At 34.4% G+C, this 18,137-nt stretch overlaps 1 protein-coding gene across 2 annotated transcripts in view; it reads right to left on the bottom strand.

The window, feature by feature from the left end:
- Positions 1-5,002: 5,002 nt before the first annotated feature.
- Positions 5,003-18,137, bottom strand: part of Timeout (circadian regulator timeout) — a 101,023-nt gene continuing 87,888 nt past the window's right edge. The window contains exons 16-28 of one of the 2 annotated variants that reach the window (XM_083052493.1): positions 16,316-16,390; positions 16,149-16,230; positions 15,576-15,774; positions 14,992-15,229; positions 14,621-14,721; positions 11,834-11,933; positions 10,455-10,589; positions 8,173-8,400; positions 7,363-7,647; positions 7,147-7,254; positions 6,698-6,841; positions 6,415-6,507; positions 5,003-6,321 (exon numbers count right to left, since the gene is read on the bottom strand). In XM_083052493.1, coding sequence (XP_082908619.1) covers positions 6,098-6,321; positions 6,415-6,507; positions 6,698-6,841; positions 7,147-7,254; positions 7,363-7,647; positions 8,173-8,400; positions 10,455-10,589; positions 11,834-11,933; positions 14,621-14,721; positions 14,992-15,229; positions 15,576-15,774; positions 16,149-16,230; positions 16,316-16,390 — 2,012 coding nt within the window. In that variant the 3' untranslated portion in view covers positions 5,003-6,097. Of the gene's footprint in view, positions 6,322-6,414; positions 6,508-6,697; positions 6,842-7,146; positions 7,255-7,362; positions 7,648-8,172; positions 8,401-10,454; positions 10,590-11,833; positions 11,934-14,620; positions 14,722-14,991; positions 15,230-15,575; positions 15,775-16,148; positions 16,231-16,315; positions 16,394-18,137 lie in introns of both variants that reach the window. The other variant, XM_083052492.1, reaches the window with a different exon arrangement.

Below are 18,137 nucleotides of genomic sequence, written 5' to 3'. Positions count from 1 at the left end.
CAACCTTATTTTATGTATATCAAGTTAAAAAATTTGTACGCTGGTGTCTGTTTGGTACCAAATGATTCTGTAATCAATGTACTATTAAAATGTATAATCGATGAATTTTTGGCTCGTCTTAAAATATTAGAAATCGATACTTTTTTGCCGCTGACCCTATGCGACGCATCCTTAATTTACGTATAGCAAATGAAAAAGTTTGTACGCTGTTGTCTGCTTGGTACCAAAAGATTCTGTAATCAATGTACTCTTAAAATGTATAATCGATGAATTTTTGGCTCGTCCTAAAATATTGGAATTCGATACTTTTTACCGCTGACCCTATGCGACGCAACATTATTTTATGTATATCAAGTTAAAAAATTTGTACGCTGGGGTCTGCTTGGTACCAAATAATTCTGTAATCAATGTACTATTAAAATGTATAATCGATGAATTTTTGGCTCGTCTTAAAATATTACAAATTGATACTTTTTTGACGCGGACCCTGGCGACGCATCTTTATTTTATGTTTATCATATTAAAAAATTTGTACGCTGGTGTCTGCATGGTACCAAAAGATTCTGTAATCAATGTACTGTTAAAATGTATAATCGATGAATTTTTGGCTCGTCTTAAAATATTAGAAATTGATACTTTTTTGACGCGGACCCTGTCGACGCATCCTTATTTTATGTTTATCGTATTAAAAAATTTGTACGCTGATGTCTGCATGGTACCAAAAGATTCTGTAATCAATGTACTATTAAAATGTATAATCGATGAATTTTTGGCTCGTCTTAAAATATTAGAAATCGATACTTTTTTACCGCTGACCCTATGCGGCGCAACCTTATTTTATGTATATCAAGTTAAAAAATTTGTACGCTGGTGTCTGTTTGGTACCAAATGATTCTGTAATCAATGTACTATTAAAATGTATAATCGATGAATTTTTGGCTCGTCTTAAAATATTAGAAATTGATACTTTTTTGCCGCTGACCCTATGCGACGCATCCTTATTTTATGTTTATCGTATTAAAAAATTTGTACGCTGGTGTCTGTTTGGTACCAAATGATTCTGTAATCAATGTACTATTAAAATGTATAATCGATGAATTTTTGGCTCGCCTTAAAATATTAGAAATCGATACATTTATGCCGCTGACCCTATGCGACGCATCCTTAATTTACGTATAGCAAATGAAAAAGTTTGTACGCTGTTGTCTGCTTGGTACCAAAAGATTCTGTAATCAATGTACTATTAAAATGTATAATCGATGAATTTTTGGCTCGTCTTAAAATATTGGAAATCGATACTTTTTACCGCTGACCCTATGCGACGCAACATTATTTTATGTATATCTAGTTAAAAAATTTGTACGCTGGTGTCTGTTTGATACCAAATAATTCTGTAACCAATGTACTATTAAAATATATAATCGATGAATTTTTGGCTCGTTTTAAAATATTAGAAATTGATACTTTTTTGACGCGGACCCTGTCGACGCATCCTTATTTTATGTTTATCATATTAAAAAATTTGTACGCTGGTGTCTGCATGGTACCAAAAGATTCTGTAATCAATGTACTGTTAAAATGTATAATCGATGAATTTTTGGCTCGTCTTAAAATATTAGAAATTGATACCTTTTTCACGCGGACCCTGTGCGACGCATCCTTATTTTATGTTTATCATATTAAAAAATTTGTACGCTGGTGTGTGCATGGTACGAAAAAATTCTGTAATCAATGTACTATTAAAATGTATAATCGATGAATTTTTGGCTCGTCTTAAAATATTAGAAATCGATACTTTTTTACCGCTGACCCTATGCGACGCAACCTTATTTTATGTATATCAAGTTAAAAAATTTGTACGCTCGTGTCTGCTTGGTACCAAATAATTCTGTAATCAATGTACTATTAAAATGTATAATCGATGAATTTTTGGCTCGTCTTAAAATATTAGAAATTGATATTTTTTTGACGCGGACCCTGTCGACGCATCCTTATTTTATGTTTATCATATTAAAAAATTTGTACGCTGGTGTCTGCATGGTACCAAAAGATTCTGTAATCAATGTACTATTAAAATGTATAATCGATGAATTTTTGGCTCGTCTTAAAATATTAGAAATTGATACTTTTTTGACGCGAACTCTGTGCGACGCATCCTTATTTTATGTTTATCGTATTAAAAAATTTGTACGCTGGTGTCTGCATGGTACCAAAAGATTCTGTAATCAATGTACTCTTAAAATGTATAATCGATGAATTTTTGGCTCGTCTTAAAATATTAGAAATTGATACTTTTTTGACGCGGACTCTGTGCGACGCATCCTTATTTTATGTTTATCAAGTTAAAAAATTTGTACGCTGGTGTCTGTTTGGTATCAAATGATTCTGTAATAAATGTACTGTTAAAATGTTTAATCCGCGGACCCCATACGGCGCGGATTCATTTTACGTAAATTAGATTTAAAATATAGTACGCTGGTATGCTTATGGTACCAAAATAATCTGCTACCAATACACTATTGAAATATATATACGATTAATTTTTGGCTCGTTCTAAAATATTGAAAACTAAACATTTTAAGCCGCGGACCCCATACGGCGCACAATTATATTACGTATATCATATCAAAAAGTTTGTAGGCTGGTATGCTGATGGTACCATCATAATGTGAAGACAATGTACAGTTAAAATATATGAAAGATTAATTTTTGGCGCGTTTTAAAATATTAAAAATTAAAATTTTTACACCGCGGACTCCATACGGCGCGGATTCATTTTACGTATATTAAATTAAAAATGTAGTACGCTGGTATCATTATGGTACCAAAGTAATCTGCTACCAATACACTATTGAAATATATATACTATTAATTTCTGGCTCGTTTTAAAATATTGAAAACTAAACATTTTAAGCCGCGGACCACATACGGCGCACAATTATATTACGTATATTATATTAAAAAGTTTGTAGGCTTGTTATGCTGATGGTACCATCATAATGTGAAGACAATGTACAGTTAAAATATATGAAAAATTAATTTTTGGCCCGTTTTTAAATATTGAAAATTAAAACTTTTAAGCCGCGGATCCCTTACGGAACACAATTATATTACGTATATTATATCAAAAAGTTTGTAGGCTGGTATGCTGATGGTACCATCATAATGTGCAGACAATGTACTGTTAAAACATATGAAAGATTAATTTTTGGCGCGTTTTAAAATATTGAAAATTAAAATTATTAAGCCGCGGATTTCAAACGGCGCATAATTATATTACGTATATTATACGAAAAATTTGTAGGCTGGTATGCTGATGGTAGGATAATATGAAAATGTTGTTAGGCTTGTATTTGTATGATATATAAATAATCTAAATACAATATAGTATTGAAATATGCAAACGATAAATTTTGTGCACGTCTTTAAATATTAAAATTTGACACTATAACGAAAAACAGCTTTTCACTGTTAAAAAATATTAATCGATTTTAAAGTATATACTATAACATTATATACTATAACATTTTATTTAAAACATATTATTACTTTAATTTTTATAACATAATATTATATTAAAATTTAATTAGCAAATTAATGTTTGTATCTTTAATCAACTGATGTATGTCAAAAATATTATTAAACCGTTAATTTGCTATGTAAATTGTAAAATAATAATATGTTAAATGTATTAAAATAGTTATATGTTGTAAATAATACATTATAATACTTTATTTTCGACGAATATTTTTTGACAAAAAATAGCTGATAACTGTCAAAAAAACATTATTTTAATAATATTATTTTTTTAAATATAAAATTAAAGAATAAAGAAAGAAGCGCGCTACGCGCGCGCTTTATTGTTCTAGTTTAAAATAAAATTTACAAAAGAGATTTCATTTATAATTATATTTATTTACATTTTACATTTTAGCAATATGTCTTGAAAGATAAATATATTTATTGTGAAATCATTGTGTTATTATTGTTATATATTAATAAGGCTTTGTAAACATTAAATAAAATTAATTAAAAATAAAGTCCTTTAATTAATTTAATTAAATAAATTAATTAAATGACTTTCCAAGTACGAAACAATAAAAATTCGATTAGAACTATTGATAACTGATTGCTTAGGTAAATTAATAATGATGTAAATTGATTATTAAAAATATTAAAATAAATATATATGTATATAATAAACATTTACTTCAAATTACTATCAATAGATTTCTATCGCATACTAGCATTCTTATTTCTTAAAAGTCTTTTGCGCTCAACGCTCGTCGTGCGTCATACCTCCATTGGGTTATATAGAGCGTGCAGAGAATGAAAGGAGGGGAGAGAGAAATAGAGAGGAAGAATACAACTGTAGTGAGTAGTGTGGGAGGGATTGTCGGCAGAGTGGGGACAAAGAGAGAGGATGCTATCCACCTACAACCGTATAAGAAGCCCGCGCTTCTACCAGGAGTGCATGAATAGCACGAACGTTGCGGCTTACTAACTCATTCACATGTTATCTTATCACGGATACTACGTGTCCCGACGAGGCAGCTTGGATTCCGCGAGTGGACTCGCCGCGACAGCTCACCTCTTGCTGCGTCGTGCATGCCTGGCATACGAAAGTTGAGATTAGAATGCACGTGGTCACCCTTCTGGAATCTCGGTCGTTTTATACTGACGAAGACGAGATGATGATCAGTAGTTACTGTCGCCGATACACCGCCCAGCATGAGTGGATGAGGCTTCTCCGAGGTCAGACTTTACTTACCGTTCTTTATACATATATACATCTCGGCAAAGCTGCTGATACTTATGAGATTTTTTATTTTTATTATAACATAGCAATATCTGTCGAATCAATAAAAGTACATAGATATATTTAATTATCCTTGAAAATAATTGATAATTTTATACATGTATATGTATGCATGTGATGTATGTATGTATGTTATATGTATGCATGGAAGTATGTGTATTCGCATATGTATGTATTAATATGCAGATCATAGAAAAGATGCTCCGAAACGTAGAAGAAATAGGGAAACAATCTTTAATTATCGAACAAAACAATCAATTAATTTTCTCAAACATATGTTTTATGCAGCTATGCATGTAAATTTATATACCAAAGTCGGGCTTCGTATGCAATATATCTCGTAGCTAGGTTCTCGTGGCTAGGTTTTTCATTCTTGGCCTGGCATGATACCCTGTTCGCACATCCGCGAGTCGCGAAGTCCTTGCGGCGACATTACGCGTCGTTCCGCGGTCGGCGGCGTCGTCGTTAACCGTCGAAGGTGATATTGAAAAAGGTGGGAGCTGGTCTTTCGTCGCGCGATTACGTCTCGATGCACACGTACGTATCGTTAACACTCGCCAAGACTCCTCACCTGCCCATCAAAAGACGTAAAGTCATCCACATTGGCCAACCATCGAACCGGGGAGCACGTGATCGAGGAAGTAGTTCTCGCGCCGCGTTACAATCCTGGGCGGGGAGAGTCACATGACCCGGAATCGTTCGAGGGGGACCAGGGACCAGCATTGCCAGCCGGCACCAGCGCGCTCGCATGTTCTCTTCGTCGTTACTTGGCGAAATGTGGACGCCTTTCGAGAACTGTTTTTCTTGGCACCCTGAAGTGTACCTCGGATGGAACCGATCGTCCGTAAGGGCGTATCGTGGAACCTTGACGAAGCTTACAACGTGTAGAGTATGTATGCCCTCGTTTGAGCACTCGTGGATAAAGCTGATGCCTGTAGGAGTGTCTCGAGCATTGCTTTCCCAACTGAAGTTAACAATGCTACTTTTTAAATTGAGTTATAGAGAAATTTTTTTTATTAAAAAAATGAGATACATTGTATTAATGACGATTCGTCGAAATTGGGTATCTACCTCAATTTGTTTTATTTCTGCAACTCTTAATTTTAGCGATGCGTATTTTGCAGAGATAATTGACGAAATGTGTTCGAATTTTTATTAAAATTAAAAAAGTATTAAAATAATATATTATAGTATATACTATATCTTTAACATTTTGAATATTTAAGAACATTTTGAATAGGTATAATTGTAATAGATAATGAATGAACGCGTTCTGTTTTAATTTTCTTCATCACTGATTATTATGCGAGATAATTTAGATCGCTCAGACGGCGCATTAGATAATGATTCATCGTCATCGCTAATTATTATGCGAGTGCCATTTGTCTTAGCATTATCATCTTTTAGCGATTCTTCTTCCTCGTCGCTATCAAGTAATCGACGTTTCTTACTGGATGGTTTATCTGTATCGGAGGAATCGGATCTATCCCTTTTTGTATCGTCTGTAAAAAAAATGTATGAAAATTTATATTAGCATTGACCTACAAAGAGGTCGGAGATCGATTAGTTATCTTTTATCAGCATACGTTACTGACCGTTCTTATCATCAATGTTTCTTTCAATTTCCATTTCCGAGTCGGAGGAATCATCGAACATTCTTATGCGGTTTCTCGCATTGCCCATGTCATCTGAAATTTTAAATCATAGCGTATGTTATTGTTTGAAAATTGAAGCTGCTAAATGACAAAAATACATTTGTCGGTAAATTCGTGATAAAGGAATACCAGCAGTCTGCTGGCTGGAATTACAGAGGGCGAGAAAATGTTATATCCTATATGCTTCATTAAAGCAAAGCTTAATTAATTAATAGTGACATACCATTCGTTTCTTTTACAACTTCTGCTTCATCACTTTTTTCCACAACTTCTGGTCCGCTGCTTTCTCCGCTTAATTTCGATAATTCTTTAGATTCCTGAATCTTAGCGTGCGGTTTCGATTGTTTGGAAGTTGATGGTTGCGGTTCTGAAAATAATTCGAGAAATTTGTAGACTTCTATATATCATATATAAAGAATGATATATTTTTTAAATAAATGCTCCGATAAGTTTTAATTTAAAAAACCTCGGAATGTATTGAAAAGTATTTGTAAATTTTATTTTTCGTATAAACTGATTGCTTATACATATTATAATCTTATAGGCGATTTTGAAAACATTTCGTATTAATATACAAAGTTATGCTAACACCTAATCCTTTCCAATATACTTTTTTCATATGACAAAATTATCAAATAATAAATAATTATAGAAAAACATAACTTTACTAACCTGCAGGTACAAAGAATTTTTTAACATGCTCAAATACGTCAATATCATCTCCACTGTCATCCATCTTTTCGTCAGTGTCGGAATCTTTACATGGTTCTGGCTGTATTTCTACAAAATGCTTCAAATGGTAAATGATCTTCATTTGAATGTTTTCCACCCAGTTTGTGTGAGCGTGTGTATATGTGTGTTGAACATTATTCGCCAATATTCACTTACCCTCGACGACAAATTCGCCGGCTAAAGCGTCTTCGATGAGTTTGTAGCGTTTCTGAATTGTGGCTGTAAGCATATTCGCCGGAATACGCCAATAAGATTCCTGGGCATCAGCCGGTGGCATAAATCCCAGGGCACGGAGGAGCTTTTGAAAACTCGGTGAATCCATCGCGGTCGACGAGTAATCTGTCAGCGGCACCAAGGGTATGCCCTCGGAGCTTTCCTCGTCACGATCGTCCAGAATGTCTTGCAGGGATTCCTTGATCCATTCTAACGCTTCTCTCATGTCTGATTTATCGAGAGATTTTTTTCAATAAATTTTTCGCATTAATCTTTTTTCGTTAATAATTTATTTAATTTCGCGCGTTCGCGTATATATTAAGGATATTAATCACGCGTTTGTTTAGTTTTTACATTACTTTCAAGATATTCGTTTGTAAAGATATATGTATGTACTTGTTGTGTAAATTGATGAAGATGGATTCGCTGGATTAAATTTAAGATTTTCGCAAAAAAGAATTACTTTTTTTTTAATCTGCGGAACGTGATTCGAGTATTGATATATATACCATATACTCCACAAAGTGGCCCGAGAAATCGTTTTTCCGACAAGTCATCATTTCTTTTTTTCGTAATGGTTTCTGCAAATCATCGCCTTCCTCCCTTTTTTTCTCCAAGCAAGAAGAACATTTATCCTGCGTGACGGAAACGAGGGACGCGCGCGCCATTCTAGCGCGACAAGTGCGCTTTCATTAATCACAAAAACGCGGTTGCAGGTCGGGTGGAAAAACATGAGAGGGCAGCGATACTCACCCTTGTCGATGACGTCCTTCAAGAGACCAGATAATTGTGCATCCGTGTAAACGATCGTCGGTAGCTTCCGCCTGTTCCGTTGCTTCTTTTTCGTCGACTCCTCGCTCCGTCGAGGCGCGCCGCCGCGCTTGGAGGATTTTCGAGTTTCTTCGTCGTCTTCGTCGTCGGTGGCTGAACTTTCGTTCCCGTCAGAATTACTGGCAGCTTGCGTTTCCCACGACGATTTACCTTTGCGCACAATGCATGGAAACGATGTGAACCTTTCTCGAGCGAGCGTTCATCAGCGTATGTAAAGTACGCTGCGCAGTGTCGCGTATGTGTGTGTCTGTATATGTGTGTAGGAAGCATTTCACGTAACATTAGATAAATCTCGAGCGTGATAAATATTAAAGTCTACGTATAAAATCCATAACACTCTGAATGACAAATTTCTTCTTTTCTATTCTCGCGTGAAAATCTGAGATGTAATCCCGTGCGGGGATCTAAATTTACATCTGTCTTGGATCTTTGCCCACACGTCGTGCACAACTTCTTAGAACATGTTACGTTTTAATTAGATTAGATATGATATAAATCTGCGTGCACTCTTCGAACATATTGGCAAAATATTAATTATGATTTCTATCTGTTGCTGATAGAAAAAGAATAACATTTTCTGAAGGATAATCCTATATGTGGTTAGAGCGAAATTGCATCAAAACATAACGTTGAGGGAAAATGTTATTTCCAAGACACATGAGGTGAACCGAAATTTCTCTGCAATGCTTCATCTCATAGCTGTATATCTATGATATGAGCTATCTCAATGCATTGAATACAAATAAGGTATGAGAGGAAAACAATATCCATGATAAATATGAAATTCCTTCCGGCGCCATAATAAGAAGCTAAGGCGAGTGATATTGGTCTAAGAGCGACGAAAGTGCGTCTGGAATTCGCAGTTGCTGATATTAAATAACAAAATTGATATTCCGTGATGATATCATTATGGATTTCAAATATGTACGACGGAAAGAGAGAGCGTAAATATTATTTCAAATATCTAGAAAATCTGTTGGATAACACACTTTTGCTTGAAAGATTAATGGCATTCAAACAAGAAAAATGTAGATAATATTTAAAATTTTTACACTTTGCATTTTGAAAAAAAATAAATTTTACATAACGTTAAATGTTTATTAAAAATGTTTATAAAAAATGTATACCATATATTTTGAATACTTAACACGAAAAAAATTTTTAAAATTTTTTAATATTAATTTTGAAATATTAAAACCTATACAAAACGATATTATTATTGTTTTAGTTGTAAGTTTAAGCAAATATTTTTAAAAAGAATAATTATAAATATGATCTTTCACGAGATTACGAATAACCCATAAATATGTAAATATACAATATATATAAATACACACATATTCGATTTTATATACATATATATATATTGTTATATAAATTCGGTAGTTCGATATGTTAAACCGCCAGAATGGCGTTTGGTTCACAGCGCATTCCAACTCTGTATAATTTCTACAACGTAAATTATTGCATAACGTACAAACGGAGGGAAGAGAGAGAAGTGAATTTAATACTAAATAATTTAACAAAAATACATACAAGTATGCATACACCGCGATTTTTTAAATTGCACAATATCTGTGGCATATATGTGAATATTTGAATTTATAACTTTACACACATGCGTTCCTTGTTTCATAGTTGAAACATTTTCTCATAAAATTGATATTTTTGTGAAAATATTAATTAATTATGTCAGTGACCGTCTGTGCTTTGTTGGACGATAATATTTCGTCGTATTGAAATCAAATATCGGAATAATTTGCGTGCAGAAGCAAAAATTTCCGCAGAACCGCACTTGCTTCATTCTTGAGGAATAACGAAGGGAAACAGAAACGATCTTGCAAACATACGAACGAACTTGTCTCCTCTCGGTAATATCGACGAAAGGTTTTTTTTTTCTCTCCGCGATCCGTAAGAAATCGGGATAAGAGAGCGAGAAGAATCCTGTACAAATTGATCTTTGCTCCCTCTCGCTTTTTCTCCCGCGTACTCTCTCTATCTCTACCATCCCTGTTGAAAGCGAGCCGCTCTATGCAGTCGCCGGCAATCGCGTTACTAGAAGACTGATCGAATGGGAATAGTCGCGGAATCGGAGGATAGTAAGAAAGACAGATGCGAATGGAATGGGATGGGATTGGCCGGAACAAGGGATATGCTCGAGACTGGATTGTGATGAGGGAGGAAGAACGAATAGGTATACTCACCCTGGTTGCTTTTTCTGGCCCGTTTTTTGCGCAGCTCCTTGCGATCCTGCGCCAATCCTAATTCCAAAAGCTTCTCCTTGATCTTCGGCTTCGGCCGCTTTATTCTAAGACCGGTGAAAATCAAATCCACGGGATCTGTCGGAGACATAAGTGTAGTTTCGATTTTTATAGCGTCGTCAAGAAAACGGTATGGCGCGGATGATAGGGGAGACTTTGTGAGAGAATCACACGCGAAGGAAGATCGAGACGACTGTTGGAGATTTCAAAGAGATTTAAAGTTGGAATCAATTAAAGCTTACAAAGAGAAACGCGAGCGCTCTTTCTTTATTTCGCGAAATATATATTTATACATCAATTGAACGTCGGTGTTTACGGACTTTTAGACTTACGGATAATTTAATTTTTCTCCAAGATTATAAAATAATTTTATATTTAAACGCGATTCTCTATGATGTAAATCTGTTCGCGATTTAATTTATATTATGTGACATTATTAATTTTATTTAAAAAATTGTCCCTTACGTCGAGATATCTTTGCGAATGTTTTCCGTTTGCCGGTTGAGAATTCTAGAGTTAACAACTGCGAAGTGAAAATACGATAGAATGAAACACTTCGCGGAGATTTTTGAAAGAAACGTGAAGAAAAATGCCCTTGACATTTCGCGGACATCTGAGAATTACGCCTGGCGTGGAAGCGACTTCGAAGATTAAAAGTTATGGAGAGCGGCGGATTCGTATGAAAATGAAACAAGTTTTACAAGACTTCTCTGAAAATGTCTCTGTCAGGAAGGATATTATTCTTCGTTCGTCCCAGCGGGATTCGAAATTATTACTACAAGCAGCCAAGCGTGTCCGATGTTCGGAGCTTAATTAAATCCTAGGAATCGTTCCGGTGTTAACGAATTCTCGCACGAATTTCGCATTCACGAAATATTTCAACAGTTTCGGAACGCGAATAACCGGTAGAATTAACGCGAAAATTTATGGCAAATTTCTATCGAACAAATTTATATATCGAGAATTGGGTTAAGGCCATTTTCACTGCACATGTAATATTCCCAGATAAATTACAAATTACAATAAATGACAGTTACCACAATATATCGCCGGATTCTCGTGAAATTTATGTTATCAAGTTATAAACTTCGCTCTTTATTTCATTTCATCGTGGTTAATCATCACAATTAATTTTCATAATAGTATTTAATCGAATTACAATTTAATATTCAAAAATGAATGAATGCATGCAAAATAAATGAATGATGGAAATGCGAAAGTCAATATCGATTAATCGGATTTATACTTTAAGAAAATGAAACATTTTTAAAAGAATTAAGAAACATATCGATGAGAAAGTAACTTAAAGAAAATTAATTTACCGTCATCGTCCTTGAACTGTGTCCAAAGTTCCGTAAGCTGGGTAATTTCTTCCTCGGACCATTCCTTAGGCAACCTCTTTTGTACCTCGGCTCGGACGCTCTAATTAATTGCGATATTTAAGAAAATAAGTTAAACCGTGTACGTAAAATGGAAAAAAATTTTAATATTTAAATTTCTATCGAAAATTATAGAAATCGCAAATTAAACTCTATTCGTTATCTAATATTTCCAAAAATGATAGTAATTCACTCGCGAATGAGCAAATTATTGAATAAAAAATGCAATAACGTTGTACTTTGCACTCTTAACATTGACTCAGCGATAATCGAATAATAATTATAATTATAATAAATTAGAGTATTAATGCCTGAAAAGAATACAGATATATCTTTACAGATATATGTATAAATTGGCACTCAGCTCTCTATTCGACTCTTATAATTTTCTCGAAAAATACTTTGCACACGCTTAATCCCTAAGGATTTGACGAGACAAAGCATCCCATGTACAATCTCTGAAGAAGCAACTTCTAAGTCAGTAGGCGTATTTAAAAAGGAGAAGCCGGATCGCGCTCGTTTTCCAGCGATTACGTTCCACCCTCGACGAAACGAGACTCCTACGAGAGTCCCTAAATGGTCGTCGGAGCAATATCGTGCGACTTCCATGAACTAAATGAATGCCAAATGAATACTCGGCCCGTAGTCTCTGATTCGACCGTTCTCTTTCTCTTTCTCTCTCTCTCTCCTCGTTTTCTCTCTCTCTCTTTCTCTGTACTTGATGAGACGAAACGTATTCACGCATGAAATTATTTTAATGAAACGTTTCCGCTGCTAAGCCTTTCCTCCGGCAGACCTCGCGAAGGAATCGATAATACGTTGGAGAAAACGTTTCCGCTGACGTAGCGACCCTCTTCGCCGACGATTGCACACTTATGATTAATGGCAAATTAAAAGCGGGAGAGAAACGAATTTTTCTTTTTTCTCTCGTCGATCGTTACTGGTTAACATCAAGTCATTAACAAAAAATTAATTATATTTTCCGCGCGATCTATTCTCATTAAAAGAATAATTACTTATTAAATCGAGGTAAAACATGGTAATAAGAGCTAAGTGCAGCAAATAGAACGCGTATATATTTTATTGTAAATATAAAATTATTATAAATATAAAATATACATCATCAATAAAAATGGCCTCCAAAAAAGGACTAAAATGTAATTTATATTAATAATGCTTATTCTATATATTTACAATAAAATATACGCCTATTCACTGCACTTGGGTTTTATTGCCATTTTTTTACCTCTTGATTATATTCAGAAGAACCTTTAGAATTATTTATGTCATATGAATTTCTTAAAAAAAAAAAAAAATAAAATAAAATAAAATAAAATTTTAATAATAGTGACTGTGAGAGATGTGTGAGAGATTTGTAGAATAGAGATTGTAAACGAATCAGCGTTTTGCTTTAAAGAAAATAATTGAAAAAACTGTTGGCGTCAAAAACGCTGACATCTTCCAAGCGAATGAAATTTTTTGCTGAATCTCTTATACGTCGCATTTCATATCTACAAAAAACACAGCGGAATAAGATCCGGTATTGTGTATTGCATCGCTTATTCTCCGCTACGTGCTTTTTTCCCTTGTTAGAAGCTTCTCTACAAACTCAATTAATTTCAAGTTTTAAATAAGCCGGTAACTAGTTAGTAACTCCTCTGCCGCAATAAGAAGCTTGATTAACGCATTCCCATGCTTTATCACCGTATTGCACCGTGTATTTTCAGAAGAAAAGAGTTATAATGAAGGGAAAAAGAAACGCTTTCAAGCTTAGCGGGATTAATATATCTATCTCGGAAAATATTATTTAAAAAAAATGTTAATAATATTTTTAAAAAAATAATGCATTCTTGTGCGGTTTCAAAATTCATTAAATAGTAAATATTCTCCAGGTTATATGCGACTGCATCATGATATAAATTACTTTAGTAATTTGCATCATGATACTTAGGGATTAAAGATAAAGTATTTATCATATTTTAATTTGCACTCTGTTCTCTGAAACATAAGTTACACAATACCCCACACATAACACACACATTTACATCTCGACAAACTCGTTGGGTCACGTTTCCTTTGTGTTTTCGTGCCCCGAAGGGTGATGCAAATGTTTATACGTATGTCGTAAAGGCAGAAGGCAAAACAAAACGATAGCTTTTCTCAAGGAGCCGCCAGTTTTAGGGCCGCGAGTTGACGAGGGGACGCACAGATATTTCCATGCTCGGAAAAAGAAACTACTTGGTTTGGTAGAAGGAACACGCAGCTCACATCGGAAGTCGCACGCAACCGCTCGGTAGAAACTTGGGAAGAAGGAGAAACGAAGAAACGAGGGGTGAAAGCTCGCCCCGTAGGTATTGTCTCCGGAGAATTTACAGTTCCTGTAGCAATTCCCGGCTCCATTTTTTGCATATGTTCGCTCCGTCGGCGGAGGCAGTCTAGAAACTTATTTTCGAGGCCGAACGAACGACTCCCCCCGCCCTCCGCCCTTTCAAGCTTCTCGTAAATCATTGATCTTGTCAGACGGAGCGCGACTGGGATTGCCGCGGGGACATATGAATGGACCGAGTACTTTTTTGATGGGGAGAAATCTTTGCGAAATCTTTCGAAACTATTTCTCTCATTCTTACAGTAAATAAACTATAATTGAAATAGATTCAAGATTGTGTTCGATCGCTTTGCTATCTTTTAGAAAAAAAATCACGCTATTACAGAAAGAAAAATATAACTCACCTTAGAATTGACAATCAAACTCATTTCTTTGAGTTTTTTAATGACGGTACGTCGCGTTCTAGTTTCATTGATGATGTGCTCCAATATCCAGTCGATCACGTCTGTGAATTTACGACATTATAATTATTGCGATATACGAGAATGACCCGGTTTTGATCCAATTCTTTTTTTTTCATTTCTAAATATTTAAAGATAAATAATAATTCTTTTGTTAATTCGGACAATAATAATAAAATATTAAAGATGAACGATTCATATTAAGTAACTGTATGTCTCGAATGTTTCTTCGTATTAGGAAAAGCTAATCAATCGAGTTCAACAGTGTGGACACGAGACTCCTCCACGAGAAGTAAACGATATAAAGAGTTTACCTTGAGGGTATTTGTTAGTCTGATGCTCCATGAAGAGTGTCCGCAGCTCGTCCTCTTCCACCTCGGTCCAGACTGCTCGTGAAACTTTCCCGTTAGTCGTTTCCGCGTTGTAGCCATCCACGATTTCTGTCGCGTCACGGCTGGTCTTCCAGAAGAGCAGCTCCATGTACGACTTCCGGTTCTTCTGGGCGGCTTCGATGAAACGGCGGATTATGAAGACCGCGAACTTTTGGAGCTCCTGAAGCAAGGATCGATTTTTCGCTACTCGACGAGTCCACTTCCGTGAGCCATTAAGCTCGATACAAGGGTGAAATAAAAACCTCGATGGTGAAATTTATCGCGCGGCATAAGAAAGGGAAGTTTTATCGCTGAGAAACACAGTAAAGTCTTATCTATGCTTTTATTATGCGCAAAGAACGATGATAAAGTGTTGCGCTAGGAAGAAAAGATTTATACTATATTGAACTAGACAATAATTAGATGCCATCACAACTATAACGTTGCTAATAATTATTTATCACTATTGGAAGATATAATATAAAAGTATCGTAGTGACGCGATTTAATTTGTGCACCCTCTATTACCTTATATATAGGATCCTTTGATTCCAAGATTCTTTGAAAGATTCGAAATATGGACGCTTGAAATACCATGGCCGGCATTTTGCAATCCCAAGCAATCCGATGTAGCATTTTTATTGCATAGTGATTTACTTCGATCGTATTGTCCTCGAATTGCTGCAGTAGCAGCGCTAAAGCTTTAACAATCTTCACGTTGGCGAACCTTTGAATGAGATATATTACTCTCTTTTAGCAAAGGCACATTGCCTTATTTTATCGAAATATAGATGTTATATATACGATATTTCATCGTATATAAAATGTTTTTTTTTTCTCTCAATTTGAAACTGTGCTTTAACAGACTGCGTTAAAATAGCTACAAAGAGTGTAAATTGATTACAAAATTTCACTTTTTGAAATAAAGAGAAAGAGAGAACAAGACTTTGAAGAATGGATTTTAACAAAATTTTACTTTGAAGCTTAATTAAAAAATTAAATGTTTAAAGTAAAAATGTCAAAAATTATGATCAAACAATATTTATAGATAAATGAATCAATATATATCAGAGAGTTTTATATTGTCTTTTTATATCGCACCTTTGAAAGAATTCGTCCAATTTAAAATCAGTCTCGTGGGAAACAGTTTCTTCTTCTTCTTCTTCCTCATTCTCTTCTTCGTCTATTAAGATCATTTATATGTATATATACATATTATGAATAAAAATGTGTAAAGCTTCAAATCAAGAGATTCGATATTTATTTACCCGTTTCATGATGCACAGAATTTTCAACATCTCCGTTTGCATTTAACGTTTCTTGAGTGACAGACGGGTCTTCTTCTACTACAAATAAATAAAATAAATTTAAAAAATAAAATAAATTTAAAAAAATTATTCTAGTTTAAAAATAATCGTTTTTAATTTTTGAGTTGAACCTAGTAATAATATAATCGTCAATAATCTAATTATTTCTTCTCATATATAATATATTTTTAAATATATTTTTATTATAAATTTTTGAGACGATATAGTAATTTCGATATGCAGATCGTAATACATAAGTATATCCCTGAAAGTGCATCGATGAAACATTTTAAATAATTGCGAAAAGTTTTCTTTGAGCGAGTTGTTGCTTCAACTAAAGAAAGCTTTCTACAGTCCGAAGAATTCAGTTTGTCCAAGTGACGGTGACGGTGGTGCTATTTCAGTTTAAAGTTTTAATTGTCTCTTCTCCGCGGTCTGTTCAACTCGAAACAGTAATTCGAGATAAAATAAAGCGCTCGTCTGACTCGCGGTGTTTTTATCTCGGATTTTTAAATGCTTCATGCCGTTGATGTATTAAAAGTGTTAACGGAAACTTTTGCTTTCTCAGCATGAAGTACGATTTCAGTATTTCCATAGATTTCTTGAAAAACTTTTCTTCCATTCGTAGAGAAATTTTTCTCTAAGTTCCTCTGGATAGTTACGCAGGATGACTTGCAATGAGATAAAAATTTTTAGAGTCGAAAAGAATATTGAGCGAGATATATACACTTTTATATTTTTTTTATTCAAAAGAATCTTGTCGTGAATCCTCTCGCGTAGGTTTAAAAAATTCATAAATAAATACAGTAAGCTTAGCAAATGCCTAACGGAAACTAGGTGCATAAAAATGCATCGTTTTTTATATCATTTTGCGACGAAGAGAAACTAATCTCCATATTTATGTACCCTTAGCGGAATCTAGTTCAACAAAGAAGGAAGATAATTCATTCCGTGGTTATAGATCTCTAAATATATGCAGAAGATTGTGCATTTAACGCGAGAGTTATCGGTTCGAGCGCGGCCGACGCGGAGAAGTTGCGTCGAAATTTGCGATAGCTCGTTGCGTTCAACTATCGATCGTCTCCCCGCAATTTCTCAGCGATACGTTCCCACGCACAATGTATTCGGCGAGGATGTGTGTATGCGTGTATGTATGTATGTGTAAGCACCCAGATGTATGTGCAAAAGAGATCGACAGCACGTGGTACGGTCGCACGAGCTCGTTAAGCGGCTAATACTCATGTTTCAATACTCTTCAAGCATGTAATTTGCATATTTCGTAAATTAATTCATTAGATACTTACATATCATTCATTACTACGCGAAAAATAAGAAAAGTTGCATCCCCCCAGTTTTTAAAATTATATTATTATTATTATTATTATATTCCATGACATCAATTTATTATGGCCGTGTCCTCTGATCTGCAGTCAACTTTTTTTTCACTCTTTAAATCCATTTTTGACCCGTAACAAAAAATAGTTATACGTTGGAGCTGAACTATTCTGTATACATTTGTACAAAGTTTTTTCAAATTTACAGGCTGCCGAACTTTCCTCGTTAGTCATTCTGTCATCGGTCTTTTACGTCGTTTTTATCACGTTGAAATAGATACTTTACAATGATTGATACTGCATTATACACACGTTAATGTTACATAAAATAATAAGTACTATGTAAAGAGCTTTTAATTTAGACAAAAATTTAGAGACTTAATTTCGAAATTTTTTTTCGCATATATTACTTTTTATTTATGTTAAAACAAAGTTTAAAGTAAATAAAT

This window comes from Prenolepis imparis, unplaced genomic scaffold, assembly GCF_030444845.1.
Source record: "Prenolepis imparis isolate NDT839.2.m4 unplaced genomic scaffold, iyPreImpa1.0 SCAF_13, whole genome shotgun sequence".
Taxonomy (NCBI): Eukaryota; Metazoa; Arthropoda; class Insecta; order Hymenoptera; family Formicidae; genus Prenolepis; species Prenolepis imparis.
Note: the sequence above shows the minus strand (reverse complement) of the source record. Positions and strands in the feature narration are given on the sequence as shown.